Genomic DNA, 26,201 nt, shown 5'->3' on the forward strand with positions numbered 1-26,201 from the left:
ACTTGCGCCCCCGATAGGCTGGTGTAGAAGTAAGGTAATTTAAAGAAAACATCTTTGAAACACTCGGCTCATGGACCCCCAATATTAATTTTATCTCAGAACCCTTTAAGTTTTAAGTGTAGACCCCCCCCCCCCCCCAAATCCATCCATTCTTGGGATACTTGTAGACTCAGATGTATCATCTGCTACTTTGTATCAGGTTCTGTTGAATCCACAAGGTTACACTTGCTTTTCTCCCACTGCATAAGTCACGTGTGGGCGACGGGCGTCATTGGTGACTGTCGCAGCCTATGAATCAGACCTCACACGTTAATACGCAGCTTGCATTTTGCTCCCCCCGGGCAGCAGAGCAAACGCTGCAGCTACACCTCCAGTCTATGGGAGAAGTGACACAAGGGACAAATGGATAAAATTACATTTAGTCTTTGTTGTTACCCAGCTTTCCCTGAAATGGATGAAACCAATATGGCCGCCAGTACCCCAGCTTTGTCAACCAGCTTTCCCAGACTTTGAAATGGTGACCCACACGGCTATATCTTGGCATAAGGGCTCATGCACATGAATGTGTGCCTGCCGAGCACTGACTGTAGCACCGCCATATGCGGACGCAGGACCCATTCAAGTGAATGGAGTCCACAATCCGCATCCAGCGGTCTGCACCACAAAAAAGTAGTGCATGCGCTATTTTTTTGCAGTGCAGAGGCACAGACTGAAAACCACGGAAGCGATCCGTAGTGCTTCCGTGGGGTTCCGTGCCTCCGTTCCGCACCTTTCGGATTGCAGCCGCATTGGTGAAGCTGTGCACAAATGGCTGGTTCCCGTATATATCGCAGACCCGCTGTTTGCGGGCTGCAATACGGGCATGGCCGGGCAACAGTCGTGTGCATGAGCCCTAACTAGCAATATGGGAAGAAAATTAGTCAAGACATACACTCCCTTTAGGCCACATGCATCGTATTTTGGGTCTGCATACAATCAGCATCTTTTGCGCATCGCACACGGACCTGTTCATTTCAGTGGGTCTACAAAAAATACAGACCATGTCCATGTGGCCAATCCACAAAATATAGAACATGTCCTATATTTCTATAAGGAAATTGCGGCATGCACACGGACAGTATCAGTATCTCTCAAATCTATGTTTGCGGACTGCAAAACAGATATGATTGTGTGCATGAGGCCTTAAATATGGATGCACATGATACAGAGCTGGTCAAGTGATCTTAGGTAACCAATCGGATTGCTGTGCGCATCACACGACCGGGTGATTAGGCTTTTGGGGGCAGTAATTTAAAGGGGTTCTCTGGGAATTAAGAAAATGAAAATAGTTAAATATCACCTAATTATAAATATATTCCCAAATACCTTTCATTAACTATAATGCCCCCTTTTATCTAGTGAGCAATCATCAGGGCAAATTAAATGGCCGCCGTCCTCTTAGTGCACACAGAACCCGTCCTAATCACACAGCAGGACAAGTTACTTCAGAACACTGAGCTAAAGAGCTGCCTGATCCTCCTCTCCGCTCTGCTTGTCAGTGTTTATGATCCTGAATATACAGCTGAGAAGATGTTCAGCTGAAGAGACATGAAGAACAGAGAGGATGGACAGGGCAGACTGTAGTAATGGAGACTGCATACTAGGGCTGCTGCTCATTATCCACACCCACCTCTCTGTACTTCATGTCTCCCCATAAACTCCATTCCTACAGAGATTCAGCTGAAGATCATATTAAACTGCATTCAGGACCATAATCCCTGACAAGTAGAGCAGTAAGGAGGCTGAGGCTGCTCTTTAGCTCAGTGTTGTGAAGTAAATTGTACTGCTGTGTGATTAGGACAGTGTCACGGTGGGGAGTGGGGTGGAAACTCCACACCGTACAATGAAGGTTGGGGGGGATATGCCACAGGTCACCTTCTAACACATCCCTAAATCGTAGCCTTGCCCTAACTGTATGAGCAAACCCTAATGGTGGGAGGGCTCATACCCGAAACCTTGGCCCCTAATATCCCTATAGATCCCTGGTAATAATGTCAGGGCTAGGAGACGACCTGTTCATCCACGTCACGGATGAACCAGAGTCTCCAGCAGGCCTAGCAACAAAAAAAGAACAGACAGTGGCATAAACCAGATTGGCAAGTAAGCACCCAGCGCAAACAAAACACACTGGAACAACAGCACTTACCTGCCAGAACAACTGGATGAAACCACAACTGCTACTGACTAGTGGTTCCCCCTCCGGGAAACCCTGGAGCCCACTTCCACAGGCAGGTGGTCAACACAGTTCCCCCTCTGAGGAACCCAGGAGCCCCCTCACCGGAGGCACAACACACAAGGAAATGCCTTTCATACGTGCTGGATGAACAACACCAAAAGACCAGACATGAAGCTACAACAAGACGTACACCACACCCTGAACATAAACACACACCAAACATCAACACAGGTATGGTAGGAAACACAGAGGATACATAAGGGATGACAATCTATGTCCAACAAGGTGGCCCTCAAACTGGACAGATGGTAAGGTCCAGGATGGCAGCATAACTCCAGCTCCACAAGAAGCTGAAGTCCCACTAGCCTCAGGCTCCAAACCCAAGTACTATAAGAGCCTACACCCAGCTCCCCCTTTCAGACACTTTAACCCCATACCCACCAGAATGGGAAGGGACAACAACCTTAAAGGGGAATTGTGTAAACTTGCTAAAAACTACACATTGCCACCAGCAACAAGCATGCATGGCTAAAGCGTCACGGTCCACTACCACCAGACCATGTCACAGTTGTGACAGACAGGTTTTGTGTGCACTAATAGGATGGCGGCCATTTTATTTCTCCTGAAGATTGCTCCCTAGACAAAAAGATCCATTGAAAGGTATTTGGGAATATATTTATAATAAAGTAATATTTAAGTATTTTTAGAACCCCTTTAAGGTGGTTTCTTATTTGTGCAGTAATTGCTACACTTTCCTAATTTCATGACAGTCATTTGTTACATTGTTACCAATCATTAAAGTAATTGCCCCCCACCCTCACCCCTTCCAACAGAAAGAAAGAAAACCTGTTCTCCCGCCTGAGACTAAAGAGGCAAAGGTAGTGATAGCGGCTGCATGACAGCGGCTGCATGACGTATTAACGAGGAGGGCGTGTAATTAATGTGTGTGATACAGGAAATGTTAATCTGCACTAATAATATGCTGTCCTGCTCCAAATGTTTTATCTTGTATGTTTAGCTGTGAATATAACTTATCCCCCCCCCCCCCATTTGCATGACTGTGTGGAAGCATCCGTCCTATTACTCGTACATTGCAGTGGACATAAGCGGATCGTTGAAGAGCAAGCTATAAAGGCCAATGATGCAGTTTTTTACATGTCCCTTTTAAGGGCTCGTTTAAAGCCTGTGCCCATGCCGTGGACTGCAAATTGCGGTCCGCAATGCACGGGCACTGTCCGTGGGGCATGCGCGTGGGGATTGCAGATCCATTCACTTAAATGGGTCCGCGATCCTTCAGTTCCGCAAAAAGATAGAGCAAGTTCTATCTTTTTGCGGTGCAGAAGCACGGGACGGAACCCCAGAAAGCACTCCGTAGTGCTTCCGTAGGGTTCCGTTCTTCCGTTCCGCATCTCTAGAATTGCGGACCCATTGAAATGAATGGGTCAGCATCCGTGATGTGGAATGGCCACGGAACGGTGCCCGTGTATTGCAAATGCGGTCTGCAGTGCGGCAACGTTCGTGTGAATGAGCCCTATGGAAAACCAGAAAACATCATGAAAGCTGCTGAAAAAGCAATGGCTTTTTTTTTTTTTTTTTTTTTTTTTTTTTAGGACCACCTCTGTTACCTCGGTGTGTTCGGTATTGCAGCTCAGTTCCTTTAAAGTAAATAGGGCTAAGCTACATGCAATACCACACATGCCTTATTCAGCCATGCTTTTTCCCCTTTAAATATCTTGGACCCCAATGCAGAATCTGTACCAGGGGCCGCATATGTACTAGAATTATAAAGGGTCCAAACGTCGCCCCGTGTTTAAAAAATTCTATGCTGTGTTTTTGTTGTGTCATAACCCGAGTTCAGGTTTATTTCGGATTTGTGCATGATGCTGTTATAATATAATTCTGGAATGAAGATTTGCAAACAATGGTAAAAAGGGGTGAGGACTTCGGTTGTACAGGTGCTCTTTGCACTTTAACCCTAAGTACTATTTGTCCTTGTCCTGTTGCATGCTTGTAGGACATGCACTATATGGCGCTCAGCCTTGGTAAATCTCCCTTACTGTGACTCTGGTCTTGGAAGGGTCATTGCATTGATTACCAGCTCATGGCTGAGATGTTCTGTAAAATCTTAGAGCAAAGTGGATCTTGGAACAAGGCGACCTGTTGTCCATAGACGTAGGAGCTTGTGTTTTACTTGTCTGTGTTCTTTCCTCAGTGACTCCAGCCCTGCAAAGGCAAATAGGACTCCATCCTCCCCTCCTGATGGACCTCCTGCCGCCGGCACAGAGCCCAAGACCACCAACCATGAGGAACCAGCTGCTGCCGCCTCGGTCTTTGTAGACACTCCATCTGTGGTTGTGTCAAAATCACCTTCTCAGGTACCCCAAGACCAAAAGGGTCTGTCAGTAGAAACGTTCTTCATCTTATTGTGCATCCTTGGAGTCCTGTTTGGTTATAGAGCTGGCCATAGACAACCAGATAATTTGAACAAAAAAAACCACTATTAAATTATGGTCCTTTGGTTGGACATGCTTCCTCATCATTGTTGGAGGCAATCTGGGCAACACAAGCAATGATTGCTGTGATGATTCAAGTGATTTTCCACGTGAAGTCATTTGGACCATGGATATTGCAGTAGGACTAAACTGTGTTCCTAAATCTTGGAAAGATAATGCTAAATCTTGATGTCTATGTCCAGCTTGCAAGATTTCTGTGATATGTTCTCTAGACAGATCAGATGAGAACCTTGGAGGAGTCTATGAGTTTCGATCACAATGATCCCCGCGATTGGGAAGCCTTGGTGTTTTGTAGAGCATGCTACTAGGACATTTGTGTCTTTCTCGATCTCTGAGCTCTCATGTGGTCTAATGTTGGAGGTTCTAAAATTTATTACGTTACGGAAGAAGTCTGGGTGGTCTAGAAAGCACCAGGACTTTCTTTTGCCGGGGATCTTTGGAGTCGCAGCTCATGGACCACCAACCACCAAGATGTAGCTGTTTCCAGTCCATCATTATGATGTCACCTTCTTCTGTCATCCACCATGAGCCTGTCCGTGGATCATTCCTGGTGCCATCATGTAAATCCCTCATTATCTCAAGCATTACATATAGTCTTATGTCACTGGTTGTAGCCCTTCAGGATTTCACTTGATTATCTCCAGTAATCAAGTTCTGACGCTTTAAGCTCTGACTTCACCTTCTCCTGACGTCCTTCATCCTGTGCTGGTGACTGACTGATGTCTCTTCTTTCCTCCTAATCTCCTGCTGCATCTGAAATGTGGTTTCCTGCAGAGTTTGCTGGTTATGTAATGTGGGCAGTGGATCACATTCACAGGATCTGCTCTGTTTCTGCTCATAGATCCACAGTATGACCAGGGGAATATGAAATCCCTTGCACCTTGTACTGTCTTCTGTTGGATTGCCTCTGTGGCTGCATATTGTAAGCAATATTGCTTTGAACCCAACTCCATGGTACAGACAAGTGTATAAGTGTCTTCTGTTCACCTCCAAGAAACTACACTTGGATACAAAGTAACCAAACTAGTCATGTTCTATCTATCTATCTATCTATCTATCTATCTATCTATCTATCTATCTATCTCGTATATGTCAGTCTATCTATCTCATATCTATTTATGTATCTATCCATCAATCAATCAATCAATAAAGCTTTATTGGCAGGCCTAAAATTATACATTAGTATTGCCAAACATGTGGGAAATAGGCTGTTGAGAAATGTGCACACACCCGGGGTCGGTGTAAAGGAGTCCGTGGCGTATCATGACAGGGGGAGGGGGGTGCGGATATACCCCAGGTCAGGGTATCGGAGTCCATGGCATATAAGGCTCCTCTCGGTCTGTGGCAGGCACTGATATATTGTGCTGCTATGTCCACAGTGTTCTCTTCCTCTCCCAGCAGGATGGGCAGCTTCTCTTGCTCCTCCATGGAGCTGAAGTCTGGGCAGAGATCAGAGAGTCTCCTAAAGTGGATGTCCCTCACTGCTGAGTATTTGGGACAGTATATCAGGAAGTGGGCCTTATCCTCCACCGCCTCCAGGTGGCACTGCGGGCACAGTCTGCTTTCTCTAGGCATGTAGCTCTGTCGATGCCGCCCGGATTTAACGGCCAGGGTGTGGGCACTCAGTCTGTAGCAGCTCAGGATTTTCCGGTCTCTGGGGTTCCCTAGTTTCTCCAGATATGGGGCCAGTTTGTAGTCTTTCTGCAGGCTCCGGTACACCGTCGGCTTCTGGGATGCTCTCGCCTCCTTCCTCCATTCACTGACGTATTCCTCCTGTCTCTTGTTTACTGTGTTCCTGATCCCGGCTTTTGTGAGGTGGTGCGGGGTGATTATCTCGTCGGACTGGGTTTCAGTAAGTTTATTTTGGGGCTTTGCCTTGCCTGGGATCCCTTGGTGTAGCAAGGCTTTATGGTGATGGTCACTACTATCATGTAGATGGCCCAGAATGATAGCGCCCTCTTCTGGATTGTAAGGTGTAGAGGGAATCTGCCCAGCTCCCCTCGACAGGCACTGTTAGAAGTGCTCCGATGGACCTGGAGGAGATGCTTACAGCGTTCCAGGTGGAATATTTCTGTTGGGCTGGAATCCCATCTTGACCAGTCAGGGTACGTGTGATGGCCCCAGACATCACTGCCATACAGGAGGATTGGTGCAATGATGGAGTCAAAGATTGTAAGCCAGACCCTCACGTGTGCTTTGAGGTGGTACAGTCGTCTTCTGATGTTGTAGAAGGTCTTGCATGCTTTGTCTTTCAGTTCCTTAATGGCTGATTTGAAGCTCCCAGTTTGGTCAATTATCAGGCCCAGGTAGGTGTACCTGTTGGTGGCTGTAAGAGGGTGGTTGTGTAGCGTGAAGGTCGGGGGCCTGGCTGACTTTGTTTTCCTTCCCTGATGGGAAGGGCCCATGTGGTGCTGAATTTCTTCAGAATGACTAGCTGGTCTTGGAGACCTTTCTCAGTTGGTGATAGTAGGAGAAGGTCATCCGCATACAGGAGAAATTTCACCTCCGTGTCATGGAGGGCGAGACCAGGTGCTGTGGAAAACTGCCAGCTCGTTGATGTAAATGTTAAAGAGAGTTGGACTGAGGCTGCGGCCCTGTCTGTCTCCTCGGCTCTGCTGGAAGTAGCTGTTCTCGCATTTACCTTCACGCTGCATCGGTTCTCGGTGTAGGAGCTTTTCGTGATGTCATATGTCTTTCCTCCTATTCTGCTCTCCAATAGCTTCAGGAGCAATCCTGGGTGCCACACCGAGTCAAAGACCTTTTTGAAGTTCACGAAACAAGGGTATATCTTTCCCTGCTTAGTGTTGTGGACATGGCTCTGGATGAGACGGTGCAGGGTGTAGACGTGGTCTGTGGTGCCGTGGTTTGGCATGAACCCTGCTTGGCTTTTACTGAGCACATTTTGCTGGGTGAGAAAGCCGAAGATTTTCTGGTTCAGGATACTGGTAAATAGTTTCCCCAGATTGCTGCCGACACATATCCCTCGGTAGTTGGTTGGGTCATACCTGTCACCGCTCTGTGTATTGGGGTTATGGCACCATGGTTCCAGGCTTGGGGGAAGTAGCCAGCGCTCAGCACAATAATGTACAGTTTTGCTATGGCTGCCTGCATTGCTGGTGGACTGTACTTAATTATTTCGGGTGGGAAGCCATCTATCTATCTATCTATCTATCTATCTATCTATCTATCTATTTATTTGTCTATCTATCTCATTGTTGCCATTTGATATACTGGCATCTTTGAGCCCTGCAGATGCATACATACAATTAACATATAATTGCAGACATGAATTACTAACATTATTCTCAGTGAAGATTTCTAGTCTGTGACCTCTTTCATGAAGCCTGGCATGTGCCCTGGCTGGGTGGTGAGGAGGCGGCTGCCAAAGCTGGTTCTAAGGGGCACAGAGCTTGAGGCATATACTAATCTGCTGAGCACGTTGTATGCACTGCCGAAATCTCTTCTGCTTCCTCATATCTACAGAAATCCTAATTTCTGCAACAATGCACAGCAGTAATAAGTCACTTCTCAGGTCAGTCTGACAGTTGTGTGGTACTGCAAAATCAGGAAACTAGAGAAAGCATGCACACCTGAGTGCGAGGTCACAGCAGTGACGAGACAGGGCATCACCCTGAGCTGGACAAAGGAATAACAGCAGCGCCACCTGCTGGTACACAGCACATATACAGTACACGTATAATGCTTTCACTCAGTAATTATTACTTCTGGCATTCAAGCTAATTTATATTCCTAGTACTGCCAAAAGGACAAAATGACACATACCATTTGCAGCCTTTAAGGCACAATTCACTCAACGTATGGGAACCATTCCTACAAGCTCATATCATAAAGAAATGTTTAAGAACAGCTTTGGATAAATCCCTTTTGATATTCTACATTTGCTTCCAAGCATGTGTCAAGATGGCACACAGAAGCTTTCTGCTGTGCTAATTGTTGCCATCTTCTGTGTCTACTGCTCCTATGTACAATAATAAAACTACTATAATACTGCTCCTATGTACAAGAATATAACTACTATAATACTGCTCCTATGTACAAGAATATAAATACTATAATACTGCCTCCTATGTACAAGAATATAACTACTATAATACTGCTCCTATGTACAAGAATATAACTACTATAATACTGCTCCTATGTACGAGAATATAACTACTATAATACTGCTCCTATGTACAAGAATATAACTACTATAATACTGCTCCTATGTACAAGAATATAACTCCTATAATACTGGTCCTATGTACAAGAATATAACTACTATAATACTGCTCCTATGTACAAGAATATAAATACTATAATACTGCCTCCTATGTACAAGAATATAACTACTATAATACTGCTCCTATGTACAAGAATATAACTACTATAATACTGCTCCTATGTACAAGAATATAACTACTATAATACTGCTCCTATGTACGAGAATATAACTACTATAATACTGCTCCTATGTACAAGAATATAACTACTATAATACTGCTCCTATGTACAAGAATATAACTACTATAATACTGCTCCTATGTACAAGAATATAACTACTATAATACTGCTCCTATGTACAAGAATATAACTACTATAATACTGCCTCCTATGTACAAGAATATAACTACTATAATACTGCTCCTATGTACGAGAATATAACTACTATAATACTGCCTCCTGTGCACAATAATACAAGTTGTAACATCATCTCCAATAGTAACTTTGATCACACTGACTGCTACATTGTACATGACATGAACCTTCCATCATATAGAAAGTGTTACAAGTCCATGTGCTTTGTGACGTGCATTGTGATTTGTCCTTTGTGTCTTTATTGTCAGTGTATAATATTAATTGATATTTTTTGTGGAAGGTTCATCCATTGCTGCGGTGAATGTCACAGACATGTGATGGACCCTGAAGTTTTGTGTCATCTTTTTTTTTTCTAATTCTACTTTTGTATGTTTGTGTTTTTTCCCCTTTTTCTTTTTGGGTGGGGGGTCACGTGGATTGTCTTTGCTGTTATTTTACTTGCATGTAGCTGAGGAAAGGCCCTCCGGTTCCGCCACCACCAAAACATACGCCCTCCAAGGACATCCAGCAGGAGAATATCATCGCTCTGTTTGATGACAGTTTTGTGCCCGAGATAAGTGTGACCACTCCCTCACAGGTCAGCGGCTGCCCCCCCCCCCCCTCCACTTACTAACACTTGCATGAAAACCGCAGGAGGTGTCACTTGTGGAGAAGACCAGACGAATACAGGAAGGGTCAGACCCAATGTCCTTCAATGTTGAGTAGTCCAGGTGTCTCTGCTGAACATAATGTTGAGCAACTCTGCAAATGTTATTTTATTACGTCTTATACTCCAATCACATCCAGAGCTTCAGTTCCCATTATGCAGGTTCCTGCACTTGGCTGAGTGAGCTCCAATGATGCACTGCACTCTGATGCGTTGCATTGAGGGAGACCTAGTCGTTCTGCATCGCATGGTATTATCCTAACACCACAGCAGAGCTGGCCTTGACTTAGGAGGGAGCAGCACGGGAATGTCAAGTCCTGTAACTTGTGAGACTGCTGAATGCAGCTCTGAGTGTGACTGGAGTATATCCATGATCTGGATAAATAGGATAGATTTTTCCATCATTGATTATTGTTAGAGATCTGGTCTCTGCTTCCTATAAGGAGTGACACCTCTGCTAAAATAACACCATTTTTTTGCCCTCTAATACAATGGCCTGCAACCTGTAATCCAGCTGAAACTACAACTCTCAACATGTCCTACCAGTAACAGGTTGCAGACCACAGCTCTTTTTCCAGCGGACACTGGCTACAATGGAAACTTTCTATAAAAATGTATTGGGGGATATTTATCAAAATTGGTAGAAAGTGGAGCCGCTATACACAGCAGCCAATCAGGGAGCAGCGTTCATTTAAAAAAGTGCTGGAATCTGATTGGCTGCTATGGACGACCACTCCATTGGGCACCAGTCTCTGGGACCTAATGATTGCTATAATGTGTCCCAGGCTTAGTAGATACTTATTTTTGGTCTTTTAGGTGAGAAAGTAGAAAGTCTATCATTTAACTGGTAACTAGCTATGCCTCGGGGTTTGAGGCGCCTGTCCCACGCTTTATTGTTGGTACTTCCTCCGTTTGGGATGGAGAATATAAGGGTAAAAAAGTAGACTTTCCATAGTCCTGCACCCTATACCCCGATGGTGGACTGTTGTGTCCTGGACAAGTGGAATTTTTGCTGCTTGTCTCCTAATTACGAGGGGCCACTGTCCGCTGGAGCCCGTCACCTGTGCACGTCTGGCGTTAACTGTTTGCATGCTTTAGTCGTTGCTTGTTGTTTATTGCGCATATGGTTTTTATGCTTTAAATAATGGTTTACAGATGCTCCCATAGATCTGTTACGCTCAGGTCATGACGTCATGCAGGAGGCTTCACTTGCAGGTAGAGCAGACTTCATGAATGAAGCAGATTAACCTCACATCTTCTCTATCTATACACAAGTCATAGACATTCTAGGAGATCACGCCATTGCTCCTCAGGGTTTCTTGCAAAATCCCAACAATTTTCACCCCTATCTAATCCCAACGTGTAAGTAAAAAGCCAGGACTATGACGATCCAGAAGACTTAAAGACCTTGTAACCAGTGGACCACTGACTATGTACATTGGTCAGTCCCTTCACTGACTATTGTCTATGAAATCCGAAGGCTCAACACATTGTACAGACGATGTATCAGGGTATCACGATGTCTTTGGAGATCTCCTTGCATGCTCTTAGTTCCTCAGTCTTCTGTTCTTCCCGTGTGCCACGTTTAAAGGTGGGCTGGTTGGATTTTCTTCGTAGAAAGGTCTATAGCACCTGGCACTTGAGTTCTCCAGGGTCTTTATCTGCTTATCCCTATTAACTTCTGTCTAACTTTCTACTAACCGTTTTCTTTGTGCTGCAAAGTTTGAGGCTGTGTGGCCCCAGGCAGAAGAGCCCAGTCTTCTGGATCTGGACTTTGATCCTCTCAAACCTGACTCCAGTTCAAGTGCAGCCCCAGCAGGTCCTCCTCAGGTTTGTGGTGTCCTCCCTAACCAGAGCACATAGAGAAGCTAATGAGTCTTAGATGGATGGGGGGTAATTGGGTGCATTGGTAAATTGGGGTTGGGGGGGTTGTTTGGGTTGGTGATTGGGAAGATGGATAGATGGGTGAATAGATGTTTAAGTGGATAGGTGAGTAAGTGAACGTATACATCGGGTGATGAATGGGTAAGTGGATGCAAGTGGATGTGTGGGTGAATGCATAGATGTATGAGAGCATAGATAGATGCCTAAGATGTATGGATGGATAAGTGGATGCATAAATGATTAATGGTGGGTAAGTGGATATATCGGTTAGTAAATTGATGGATTCTTGGATGGGTGGATAGATATTTGTATGGATGGTTAAGTGGATTGGTGGGTTAATGAATGGATGTGTGGATGGGTAAGTGAATAAAGGGAGGATTAATGGGTAGATAGATGGCAGGGTGAGTGGATGGGTGGGTTATGAATAGATAGGTGGATTGATAGATGGGTGAATGGACTGGTAGATACCTGGATGGAGGGTTAAATGGATTGGTGGGTTGATGGATGGGAGGATGGATGATATTAGACAGGTAACAGTGAGCTCCTAGTACATGGGGGGATGATGATGATGGGGTGGGGAGATTAATCTGAGGGACACATGTGGCCTATAGGATGGATATTGAGCAGATGGACAATGGTCAGGCAGATAGAAGACAAGTCATATGAAACTGTCATGGGAGGTTATTTGCTATCAGGATAAATATGTGTCTGTTCTTTCCATTCTTGCTGCATATCAGCCTCTGTCGTGGGACCTGTGGGAGGTAAGAAACCCGACTAACTCCGTAACCCACCCTGTCGTGTGCTCACAAATCTTCCATTCCTACTACAGGCAGTGAGACCTCAGCATGTGGTTGTATACCGTAGTGTAACCAGCGACAGTTGGGGTCACAATGTGCTCATCTGTCTCAGTTCTTCTGCTTTACCAATAATATAGGGGTTCTATTACTTTTGTTGAGCAGGACATGAGCATTGACTGATATTGAAACAGGAGCTGAAGGGGTTAATCAGATATGAGTCGCCAGGTTACACAATTACATAATTTCCCTTCCACTGCAATTCTACATGTCTGTTGTCTGATGCTGATTGACCTCTCCTTGGTGTTTGGTCTCCTCTGGTTATGTCCATGGATAAGCTCCATGTCCTGGATGTGGGAGGAACATTTTATGTTTGCAATCAAAAGGTCCATCCTCATGATCTCTTCATCCCAGCTCCTCCTCCACCTAAACTTAGGCACTTGGACCAAGCGAGTGGTCTCATAACCTGCTTTGGTCTTATATGTTACGCAGTGTCTGAGGAAGTAAAAAAGGAAGATTCTCATGTTTCTACTCTACTACAGTGGACGTAATTTAGCCAAAATGTTCTTCCTATTTTCTCTATGATTTGAAATTATGAGATTTTTTTTTTTAACGATGTTGGAAAAGGAAGCATTCACTTTTTTGGGGATCTTTTAGACTCTAAATTAGCTGCCAGAGGTTTGCAAAATGTGCACCAGCTCCCCAACCCAACCACCACATCCCATGCAATAACTTCCCATGCAAGTTCTAGGTGTATCCCATCCATTATACCAGTGCATTGTGTACTTCCCATTATAGTATTACTGCTGCATACCTAGCAGAAGGCCTTTGGGTCTCCTTAGACAGCAGGATCTTGGTCTGTACCTAAGCAGCACCCCCCCCCCCCCCCCCAAAGCCAGGCCAGACTACTGTCCTCATCAGTTACTTCTGCACCTTTGTCACGTTGCATTATCTCCCTTGGATCTGTTTTGCTAAGAGATTTACCAGGCATGACAGGAATGAGGCTCAATGAGTTCCTGGCAATAATTTCTATATTCAGTGGCCTGTGTTGAGGTTCCCGTGTACAGCACGGATCATCTAGGATTGTCTGGAAAATTCCTTAAATAAACAAGAATACTACAAATGATATTTTTTCTAGAAAAATAATCAATTTTTTCTCTGAATGAACTATTAAAACAAGTATAATGTGTAAGTAACCAGGCTATGCTTATTAATCATGGCTCCTAGGTATTAAGCTTGCCGGAGTCATGGACCTTTGCTCACAGAGGTCCTTGCATAGTTCTCTTTTTACCCGACTTAATAAAAAATGCCTATGGTCAAATGGATATAAGTGGAAGCTTGGCCGGTGTCCCAGGCAGAGGAGCCGTGGATGTAGAGTCCGGTGACCTTAGATGGCATCTAATTAAACATGATTGAGAGCATCTTGTTGTCTGCACACCTGTATAGCTGAGATAGCCAAATAATAATAAAATACCACAAGTAATGATAATATAGAACTTCTCCCCACCATTGTTTAGAAATATCCAGTAAATGTCAGCCCTGAGTCCTCCTCTGTTCTGTTCAGCTGGTTCTCTATTACATTACAATTCCCATTGGGTTTGTTTGTCAGATTTCTGAGACCCCTGAAAATTTGCAGAAGGTGGGAGATGCATAACAGAACTCTAGGAAGGCCATGTGTAAACCCTATGGGGTCTATACTGGCAGCCATTGGTTGTCACTATACTGGCAGCCATTGGTTGTCACCCAGTTTCAGAAATATAATGCATTGGTGGTTGATTCTGATCCATTGATTTAAGGTAAAAATAAATGTATCCAAAGGTGTTCATTTCATAGAGGCAGCCCATGTAGCAGACATCAGTCCGCCAGAGAGAAGAGGTCCATGCCCTTTGTTATTTAGGGATAAGAACCTGTCCAGGACTCCCCTCGACAGAAGACCTGCCATGCTCTTCTTCCCTTGGTGACAATCCTATAATGAGAAGCCTAGTTTGAACTTTGTTTTGGGGACCCCTCTACTAAGTCTGTCCATATAAAATTGTTACATTGTTTCATTTTCTTGGACATGAGATTTCACTTGAAAGTCCACTAAATAAAACCTCTAACCAGGGGTACCCTGACCAGCACATTGCATCTATACGACTGTGGCCCTTTTATGTGGCAGACTTGTCATAGGACCCAAGTACCATTAGAACCTCTACACCTTTTTTATAATATCCACTAGCACTCCAATTGTGATAAAAGATGGTGACCCGTTTATTCTCAGGCAACGTTTCAGCCCTCTCAATGGGGCCTTTGTCAAGTGACCTTTTTTAGTTATAGGACATTCCCCTTTGGGCTGTGTTGTCTTCCCATTGAACGTGTCTTCAAGCTTCTCCTGTCCTTAGTTTTATAGGTTTTGGGTATTGATTAATTAATATCCTAGAAATTAAATATAAAAGATATATTTTTGTGAAGGATCTGTCGTAGCATTGAGAATAGTCAACAGTTCATCTATAAGAGAGCCTTCACATAGATCTTCATGTTGACCTCACTGTCTGTTCTTATTTCCTTCCCTGCCCTTTTCTTCTCCTATTACTATCTTCTCATAATCTATCTTAAGGGCTGCAAGCCCGAACAGTATCCAACTGGGGGCTTGGACCAGGACGATTACAGTGCTGATGCCACTTTTGTAGTAGACTGGTCCAGTCAGCCTAGTGAGTTTGACCAAGTAAGTAGACCTTATAGTTATATGTTGTATTTATTATAGGCATAGTGTCCAGCTGATCGCCAGAAAACCAGTGTTGTAATACCAGACATATTGGCCAACAATCTGGAACCTAACCTAATAGAGGCAGACTGACCATTGATATTCATGTAGACTCTTCTGACCAGAGCTGCAATACACCTCATAATTGGTGGCCAATATCATGCTTGACCTTATTTTTCTCCTAAATTTCTGGCCAAACTTGAATTTTCGCTAGTAAAGGGGTATGGGGTGAGTGAATGCAGAAAACCACCACTGCTTCCTCTTCAGGTAGAAAAACAGGATCTTCCAGAGCAATAATTTGGACACATCACCAATGCAAAATTTGTAACAGGGCCCTCAACCTACTGTGTGTCACTTACAGTACTGGTGTCTTATATGGCACAGGGACCTCAAGCATCGGGCCCAGATGTGACTGCTACATCTATATCCAGCCACTCCCCTGGAATCTGCTAAAAAGCCAATTTGCCAGTCCTTATTTGTCTAGAGATGGTCCATGTCGTGCAGTCTACCAATGGGTTCTTCTGTCCCCCATATACATTGAAAGTGGTATATGGGCTACCATAGATCTGGGCTACGTGTGAAGTCCTGGTTGACTCAGAGCTGTCCAGTGTTGTGACCCATGTATTTACATGGAGTCTGCCCCAATGTGTTTATGATGTCATCAGTGTCATAACTTCCCCACGTTTTTGTGGCCAGGTTGCCTGGTAACCTGGTGGGCTCAGCAGGCATCTGTTCAGTATAAAAACATAATGGTTTGAGCTTTTGCTCCAGTGCCCTTCCCCATTCCTAACCATAGAACATGGCAGCTGAGGACAGTGTTATTAATGTTGCAACAATGTTCTTACCTGCAGAATATTTAACCACAATTATTATATATTGATACATACTGTATTATACTATTGTATTACCCCTAAAAAGGTTCATTTTTGGGGGGATTCTTAGTCAATGGAGATGGAAGATAATGGTCAATAACGCCCATTACGTCTACCCTAAAGGTTGAATGGCCGTAGCCTATCCTAATGCTTGAATAGATCTGGGTTTGTGTGGTCAAGCTGATCCTGATTAGTCATTATATTTGGGAAAAGGGCTGATGGAACAAACGTCCATGGATAGGGACTAATTATAACGCGTTTCATTAATGACCATGGTTTATGGTATGGTATGGCAGTGGTAGAGGTTGTGACCAGCTTAAGATATGGAATCTGATAACCTGCCTGAGGAAGTGGGGTCTATTAATGTGAGAGCAGTTATGTTTGTGGGAGGAGTTATATAAATTTAGAGGAGAGGTTTTGTTTGTGGGAGGAGTTATATAATTAACAGGGAGTACTATATTTGTGGGAGGAAGTAAGTCCTTTATAGGAGTTATGTTTGTAGGAGGAGCTATGGCAGTTACAGGGCAGATTGTCTTTGGGGAGGGATTATGTCATTTAGAGGAGTAGTTATGTTTGTGGGAGGCCTTACGTATTTTAGAGGAGGGGTTATGCTTGTGGGAGGAGTTATCACATAGAAGAGGTTTTCAGTTTAAGAAAGGCGTTTGGGTTTTTGGGAAAGATACAATGAAAATAATCCTGACATCTATAGGGGGATTTATGTGACCCCTGGGGAGGAGTTCTGGTATGATGTACAGCGCTATGGAATGTATGACACTTTAATAATAAATAATAATGATAAGATGTAATAAATCTATATGGGAGGGGTTATGGTATTCATGGGAGGGGTTATGGTGTGTAGGAGGAGTTAATACGCGTGAGATAAACATTTTTTCTTTTGAAAATGGAGCTTATTCTGAGATTCCAACAAACAACATAATCCATGTTTTTCCTGGCAATTCTCTCCTTGCCTCGAATTTCTCAAATTTTTATCAAATCCATTCCAGAGCATGTCATTGAGTGCGCCCATAGTTTGCCCCATTAACCCTGGATTTCTCCAGAGTATGAACATGTCGGACATTACTTCTGTTCCTCGTGACTTTATTTCTGGAGTCTCGGTTGAGGAACATTCCTGTGACTTAAAGACTAATTAACCAACATTCTTTTTCAGCCTTCAGAACCTGCTCCGGACACAACATCTAAAAATGAAGCTGAGGTCAAACCGGCCCCTGAGGAGAAAGACTCTAATGTAAGTCGCACCTGATCTGTATGGGGCCCTTTAGAACTGCAGCCAGTCACTGAGCAGCCAACAGTCTGGCGTTCACAGGTCTGTAGACGGAGCTTCCAGATTATCAGACATAACATTACATTATTCTAGAGTAGACAACCAACATTTCGGAGACACAATTTAAATAACGTAATGAAGAGTTCATCTTTCTATGTCCTGGCAGCTGAGCGTATCATAGGGCCATTGGCCTTCCTACCAACTATATCGGCCATGTTCCTTCTTCCTCCATTCTCTAACCCCTGCTATAAAAATTAAAGCTGGATTTGGAGGAATAATGTTCTTATTGCTGATATAGCCCAGGGACGGGAAGAGTTTTCAGGAGGAGAAAGAGGAAGCTTGTGCCAATTGGAATCAGGTTTTTCAGTTTAGTGAATTTTTGGATCTCTGTTAGGAGCCACCAGTTTTGGGGAGCATACGAATGTGATATATTTCTATATTCTCATTGGTTTGCAGCAGTCCAGTTCTCTACCAGCTGTGGTCGTAGAGACTATCTCTGCTACCGTGAATGGTACTGTAGAGAGCACCCCTCCGAAGACCATGCCTCCGGGATTCCTGTATAAGGTAAGAATGACGTCAGCTGGAAACTCGGATTCACATTCAACAGTATTATTTTTTTTCTAGATCATTGGAGAAAGCCTTTATTTTCCAAACTATTGGGATTATTGTACCGGTTAGTCTGGAAAATCCATCATAAGTGTGATATATGTAAATGCAATAGCATGACCATAAAGAGATGTTTTCTGACCTGACGCATTTTGGTTCATTTATGTTTTTTCCACTTCAGGTTCGGGCCCAACATGACTACGGATCAACTGACAATGATGAGCTAAACTTGAAGTCTGGAGAAATTGTTCTAGTAACTCAGTTTGAAAACCCAGAGGAACAGGTGAGCACAGGGAGAGTGGACCTTACAAAATCGCATCTATAGATATGGCAGTGGCCAAGTTAGGAACTTTCCAATGAATCCTTCATTCTGTGGTCGAAATCGTCCTTCTGATGTGATGCGGTGTCCTAATAATGACAATACAGAGACACATATAAAGGCCCTATTACATGGAATATCGTACAGAGTCTCGTGCATGCGACCGAAAATGAATGAGAATATTGTGATGTAATAAGTATGATTAAAAAATGAGTGACATATTGTTTCTCGTCCATTGTGATCTTTCAGCATTCTAAAAAATTATTGCTCCTCATTAATAGATCCATTCGTGTAATATGGAGTCTTCTAATCGCTAACAATCTCATACATGTCTCTTGACCAAGCATCTGTCCCCCAGCTTTACATATAATAACAAGGAACAATTTTAAAAGTGAACGAATAATGACCGCAAGTGCGAACGATTACATGTGTATAATAGGCTAAATTTTTGTCGTTAACAAGTCGCTACATCTTTGATGGTTTATCGTAATCTGCTGGTGTAATAGTACCTTAAGGTTTGTTTCTCCTGATGACTTCCCCCCCTTTATTGTAGCGAGCAGTGAATATATATATATACACATCTTATCACAAAAAGCAGTAAAAGTGTCATTTAGTGGAGACAAAAACATTCCGCCTTGAGTTAATAGGTCTAGATTAGCATAGGGTGAGGAGGGGCCCAACTGTGGTATTTATATGCTTTACTCCACAGGATACAACATGGATTTCTTTCACAATCCCCTTCCTATTAAGGCTACTTTCACACTGGCGTTTTGGCTTTCCGTTTGTGAGATCCGTTCAGGGATCTCACAAGCTGTCCAAAACGGATCAGGATCCACTTAGAATGCATCAGTTTGCCTCCGCTCCGTCTCCATTCCGCTCTGGAGGCTGCCTGCAGCGTTTTGGTGTCCGTCTGACGAAACTGAGCCAAATGGATCCGTCCTGGCACACAATATAAGTCAATGGGGACAGATCCGTTTTCACTGCCACAATCTGCCACAATAGAAAATAGATCCGTCCTCCATTGACTTTCAGTGGTGTTCAAGACGGATCCGTCATGGCTATGTTACAGATAATACAAACGGTTCCGAACAGATGCAGGCGGTTGTATTATCTAAACGGATCCGATCATGACAGATCTGCACAAAACGCGAGTGTGAAAGTATGTTAAAGATTTTGTTAGATCGATATAAAATAAATACATGTACAAAATGGTTGCCCTTATGCCGTCCCTCACAATTCCTCCAAAATGCATTATGCTAGAAAGAAATAACAACTCATACTTGCCGAGTGCCTCGCTCCACTGGAGTGAAATCTTTCCCTCTCTCTGGCACCAAAATATACTACTCCAGGCTATTTAATGTGAGTGACCCATCCAGATATCACATACATATGACCTGTTGGGGTTCGGGATTCTGTCACCAGGTTTCACCCCTGTCAGCTAAACATATGCTGATGTTCAGGGCCTCATCAGGATTCCTAATGTGGGCTTCTAAATGTGATCCATAGCCTTATTTTGCTAAAAAAACTGGTTTTACTAACTTGTCACTCAAAGAAATAAGGTGCCCAAGGGGATGTTACTGCATGCAAGGTGCCGGCCGCACCCACCGCGTTTGTGCCCAGCGCCGTCTTTCCAGACTTCTGCACCGCCTCCTAATCCTCTGTGCCGCCTTTCGCTCTCCCTCCCTCCCCCCTCCTCCTGCTGTATGGGGCTCTGCCTGATGCACCAAGGGCTCTGCCTGATGCACCCGTGCGGACTTCTCGATTTGGCTTCTTAAAGCGAAGTGCGCATGCGGCGGCACTTCGCTCAACCCAGGTATGACCTGCACTCTGGCGCCAGCCTCTCAGAGCCCTGTGCGCACGCGCGAGATCTTACAGCAGGAGGAGGGAGGAGGAGGAGGGGGGAGGGAGGGCGAGCGAGAGGAGGCACAGAGGATTAGGAGACGGTGCAGAAGTCTGGAAAGGACACGAACGGCGGTGGGTGCAGCCGACACCTTGCATCCCTTGACATCCCCTTGGGCGCCTTATTTCTTTGAGTGACAGGTTAGTAAAACCAGTTTTTTTTTTTTTAGCAAAATAAGGCTACGGATCTCATTTAGAAACCCACATTAGGAATCCTGATGAGGCCCTGAACATCAGCATATGTTTAGCTGACAGGGGTGAAACCTGGTGACAGAATCCTGAGTTTGAGAAAAGCCTTTACAGTATGCTGTAGATTTTGCAGGGCCAGTGAACTGTCTTGTTGATACATGTGTTGCAACATTGTAGCTGTGTAGCCACACCCATGTATGAAAGCATCAGCTGTCTGTGTTTGAGGAATATGTGACGCAGTACTTTGGTAACCACAGGATATTACTTTCCAGTGTTATTGATCCATTTTACTTTAGTAGCCAGACTGATCCAGCACTCTTGGAATATAAAATTTATTTATTAAATATCCGGACAGTAGAAAAAATATTAAAAACAAGTTCAATGACAGGTGACCACAACACCTTTAGTCATGGCATAAAATATCAGAATGAGAAAAAGGTTTATATCCATAAACATATACAGTTTGCTGGGATATGGGCAGCACGGTGGCTCAGTGGTTAAAAGGCTCAGTGTTTAGCAGAAGCTCAGTGGGTTCAATTCTGACCAAGGACAACATCTACATGGTGTTTGTATGTTCTACCGGTTCTTTGCGTGGGTTTCCTCTGGGTTCTCTGGTTTCCTCTCACAAAGACATCTGATAGGGAACTTAGAATTTGAGCCCCATTGGGGACAGCTTGATGCTGATGTCTGTGGAATACGTCGGCGCTATAGAAGTGCATAAAATAACTAATAATAAATGAGCATAATAGACTGATTCATGTGCCCCATTATGAACACCGTTTAGAATATCTGATGGTCCTAAAATGAGTGAGGTTTGACAATATTAAAGTCATTGCCATTGGAGGGGCATTAAAGAGGATCTGTGACCATAAAATACAATGCAATCTACAGGCAGCATGTTATAGCACAGGAGAAGCTGAGGAGATTGATTATATACTTTTTTGGGAAAAGATTCCATAAAATAAGTAATTTACACAGAGGAGCAGAATAAAAGTGGCCCAGTTTTGTAAGCAGTCCTACTAGAGTTGCCTCAGGATGGCAAAACTGTTGAATTTAGGAGTCGGGAGTGGAGGGTCAGATCATCACTAACCTGGATGGCTGCTGTGTGGAGGGCTCAGACGAGCCCCCTGGGTATCGGCCTACCAGGAAGTTTCCCTGTACAGTCTGTGGCCAGAATGCCCCAAATCATTATTTCTCTCCTTTTCTGACTTATTATTCATGGGGAAGGTGTTATCAGTGATTGATAGCATTCTCTGTGTAAGTGTGTATACATAGATAGCTGCCAGTCACTGATAGCTGTACATGGGGAGGTGTTATCAGTGATTGATTGCATTCTCTGTGTAAGTGTGTATACATAGCCGCCAGTCACTGATAGCTGTACATGGGGAGGTGTTATAAGTGATTGATAGCATTCTCTGTGTAAGTGTGTATACATAGATAGCCGTCAGTCAGTGATAGCTGTACATGGGGAGGTGTTATCAGTGATTGATTGCATTCTCTGTGTAAGTGTGTATACATAGCCGCCAGTCACTGATAGCTGTACATGGGGAGGTGTTATAAGTGATTGATAGCATTCTCTGTGTAAGTGTGTATACATAGATAGCCGTCAGTCAGTGATAGCTGTACATGGGGAGGTGTTATCAGTGATTGATTGCATTCTCTGTGTAAGTGTGTATACATAGCCGCCAGTCACTGATAGCTGTACATGGGGAGGTGTTATAAGTGATTGATAGCATTCTCTGTGTAAGTGTGTATACATAGATAGCCGTCAGTCAGTGATAGCTGTACATGGGGAGGTGTTATCAGTGATTGATTGCATTCTCTGTGTAAGTGTGTATACATAGATAGCTGCCAGTCACTGATAGCTGTACATGGGGAGGTGTTATCAGTGATTGATAGCATTCTCTGTGTAAGTGTGTACACATAGATAGCCGTCAGTCAGTGATAGCTGTACATGGGGAGGTGTTATCAGTGATTGATTGCATTCTCTGTGTAAGTGTGTATACATAGCCGCCAGTCACTGATAGCTGTACATGGGGAGGTGTTATAAGTGATTGATAGCATTCTCTGTGTAAGTGTGTATACATAGATAGCCGTCAGTCAGTGATAGCTGTACATGGGGAGGTGTTATCAGTGATTGATTGCATTCTCTGTGTAAGTGTGTATACATAGCCGCCAGTCACTGATAGCTGTACATGGGGAGGTGTTATAAGTGATTGATAGCATTCTCTGTGTAAGTGTGTATACATAGATAGCCGTCAGTCAGTGATAGCTGTACATGGGGAGGTGTTATCAGTGATTGATTGCATTCTCTGTGTAAGTGTGTATACATAGCCGCCAGTCACTGATAGCTGTACATGGGGAGGTGTTATAAGTGATTGATAGCATTCTCTGTGTAAGTGTGTACACATAGATAGCCGTCAGTCAGTGATAGCTGTACATGGGGAGGTGTTATCAGTGATTGATAGCATTCTCTGTGTAAGTGTGTATACATAGATAGCTGTCAGTCAGTGATAGCTGTACATGGGAGGTGTTATCAGTTATTGATAGCATTCTCTGTGTAAGTGTGTATACATAGATAGCTGTCAGTCAGTGATAGCTGTACATGGGAGGTGTTATCAGTTATTGATAGCATTCTCTGTGTAAGTGTGTATACATAGATAGCTGCCAGTCACTGATAGCTGTACATGGGGAGGTGTTATAAGTGATTGATAGCATTCTCTGTGTAAGTGTGTATACATAGATAGCCGTCAGTCAGTGATAGCTGTACATGGGAGGTGTTATCAGTGATTGATAGCATTCTCTGTGTAAGTGTGTATACATAGATAGCTGTCAGTCAGTGATAGCTGTACATGGGAGGTGTTATCAGTTATTGATAGCATTCTCTGTGTAAGTGTGTATACATAGATAGCTGCCAGTCACTGATAGCTGTACATGGGGAGGTGTTATCAGTGATTGATTGCATTCTCTGTGTAAGTGTGTATACATATATAGCTGCCAGTCACTGATAGTTGTACATGGGGAGGTGTTATCAGTGATTGATAGCATTCTCTGTGTAAGTGTGTATACATAGATAGCCGCCAGTCACTGACAGCTGTACATGGGGAGGTGTTATCAGTGATTGATTGCATTCTCTGTGTAAGCCTGTATACAGACGTAGCTGTCAGTCACTGATGACACCCCCCTCATGAACAATGAAGTCAGAAAGAGAAGAATGTAAATTTATAAATTATACATTTTTACTGAATATTTTTCCCATAGAACTATATTTCAATCTGCTCATCTCCTCCTGTTCTACAACATGCTGCCTGCAGATTGAATTGGAATTCGTGCAGGCACATCCTCTAACTTTTATTATGTCTTAGGTTGTACATGGAGGCAATGTGGGAGCTACAGTTAGAAAAGAACACAAGAACCAAAATGTCCTGCGGTGAAGTCACTTCTTCTGTCATTGTCTCTTCCAGGATGAAGGTTGGCTGATGGGAATTAAGGAGAGCGACTGGCTTCAGAACAAGGATTTTGATCAACACAAAGGAGTCTTCCCAGAAAACTTTACAGAGAAATACCAGTGAGGGAGGCCCTTTACCTCGGGGATATATTGCAAATTTTCTGTGAAAATTATCAAACCACATCTACCCTATGAACAATTAACCCTACAAGTGTCAACTTAAAGGTTCAGTTCAATAATAGGCACAAGTATAGTCAATAGATACCGTTCCTGGAATGCTAAACAGTGTGTGTTTGTGCCCCATTTCCACAAGCGGACGAGATTAGGTCGATCGTTAGTCTGTTACAGGTTGATTGGTTTCCGGAGGGTCCCCATGTTTTTGGATGCTATTTAAAACAAAACAAAAAAGCCAAATTAAAAAAATAAACAAGTAGAGCCTAAATTGTATAGGGTGTACCTATTACGGTGGAGCTGGCCGATGTGTGTCCGACTGTCTACTAGTGATGTCACCAGTGAGTTTATAGGCGTGCTCTCATCCAATATGGCTACCCCCACTGTGCATCGCTAGATTCAGAGGTATTGTGGAATGGTCATTTACTTTGGATATAGCGTGCCATCCATTAGTATCATGCTCGGGATAACAAATACGAACCTCGTAACATTATTATATCTGCATAATCATTATAAAATCTGTGTCACCATAGCAACAATGACGCTCACTGGTAACTGGACAAGACATAATGATGGCGACGCTTGCGCTGTACTGTGGTTGCCTCCACCTGTGTCTGCTCATGCACTCTCCACTGCACTACTAAACCCATAAAATATTTGGACAGCTCTGCATCAGATTATAGGGCGTGATTATGAATGTGGGTGGTTTTTTTTATATACTGTGACGTACGCAGCTCAGGGCAGGAAATTCCATAATTTATGCATCATTTTTCTCATCCTACTTTCCACAGTCCGGATTATTTGCCTCCTGACATATTTTTAAAACTCCAGAGCAGTAGACCTGGTATAATTAGTAGACTCTATGTAGTGTTGGTTCCCATCCTTCTCCACGTCTGGGTGACCACTATGTCAGTACCATGAAATGGGAACAGAAGGTCCTGTCTGCTGTGCAGTAGACTGTCTCTCCATGCCACATAGACTTGTTTCTGTGCCTCCCATAAGTCAAAAGGAAAAGTAAAAAAAAAAATATATATATATATATATGAGAAATAAAGTTCAGGGGTAAGAAGTAGTATATATTGTGTTCTATGTAGTGAGCGGGAGGCTTTCAGTAGCCTGGGCTCTGCGATTCAACATTTCAAATTGTATCATTTTAATGTTTTTAAAAGTTGCAAAAATTAGGGCAAAAAATCAGCAAGACCATATTTATTAAATCCTGTAAAATGCGCATATTTGGTTGTGGGGCCGAGTTATTCAATATGGTTCACAATTCTCCATATCATCGACTGCATGAGAGTTTATATTTCTCACTGGGACCCAATGTGATACATTCTGACGGGCACTTCATGGTATAGAAGCTGCATGTTCCCACATCTTGTACTTGAGGGTCCTAACCAATGGCGACATAGGATCACGCCATCTCCTTATTCAGGGGCTTAGGAAGTCTAAATTCTGGCAATTTTCATGGTAGTCTATATTTTTCTATATCATCATTGAGAAAAAAAATTGTATAAAAAATATTAAGAATCCGTCCAGCCATTCTCCTTGGTCCCCCCAGTGCTATATTGTTCTGTATGATACGTTTGAGATTGGAACTCTCTTGTCTTGTGATGTTTGTAATTAAAATATATCCAGTTGTGCTGTCACCATGACGACCGGCTTTCGCTTTTGAATTATTAATCAGTTGTTTTTTTTTTACATGTGAACCTGAGCTGTCCAAATGTTTCATGGAAAGGGCCACAGAATATATGCGCCAAATATTCGCTTCAGTGGGCTGGATCCCAGTAAAGATACATGGCAGCAGCTAGGTTGGTTCTGGTCGAAGCCTGTGCCTTGCTCCAGGTGGTCCGTGCAGTTGTAATGTCCCTCAGAAGACCCCTCATATCAGGATTTCAGAATTTGTAGAGCCACAGGGGTAATTATCATTACAGGTCAAAATATGACTTGAGAACCCTGGGGTAAAAATAAAAAAATAAAGGCGAGTTTAAACGTCCCGATGTTACAGCCGATTCCTTCCTGAC

The 26,201-nt window shown here is 43.6% G+C and overlaps 1 protein-coding gene across 1 annotated transcript; it reads left to right on the forward strand.

Annotated features, from left to right (window-relative positions):
• Positions 1–3,025: 3,025 nt before the first annotated feature.
• On the forward strand, positions 3,026–25,832 carry LOC122923940 (myc box-dependent-interacting protein 1-like; the record flags this gene model as incomplete). Its single annotated transcript, XM_044274825.1, has 8 exons — positions 3,026–3,093; positions 4,428–4,590; positions 9,776–9,904; positions 15,248–15,355; positions 17,435–17,512; positions 18,005–18,112; positions 18,336–18,437; positions 24,026–25,832. Coding segments are annotated over 8 exons (864 nt in total), but the record flags the coding sequence as incomplete, so codon positions are not given.
• Positions 25,833–26,201: the final 369 nt, after the last annotated feature.

This window comes from Bufo gargarizans, unplaced genomic scaffold, assembly GCF_014858855.1.
Source record: "Bufo gargarizans isolate SCDJY-AF-19 unplaced genomic scaffold, ASM1485885v1 original_scaffold_2084_pilon, whole genome shotgun sequence".
NCBI classification, from domain to species: Eukaryota; Metazoa; Chordata; class Amphibia; order Anura; family Bufonidae; genus Bufo; species Bufo gargarizans.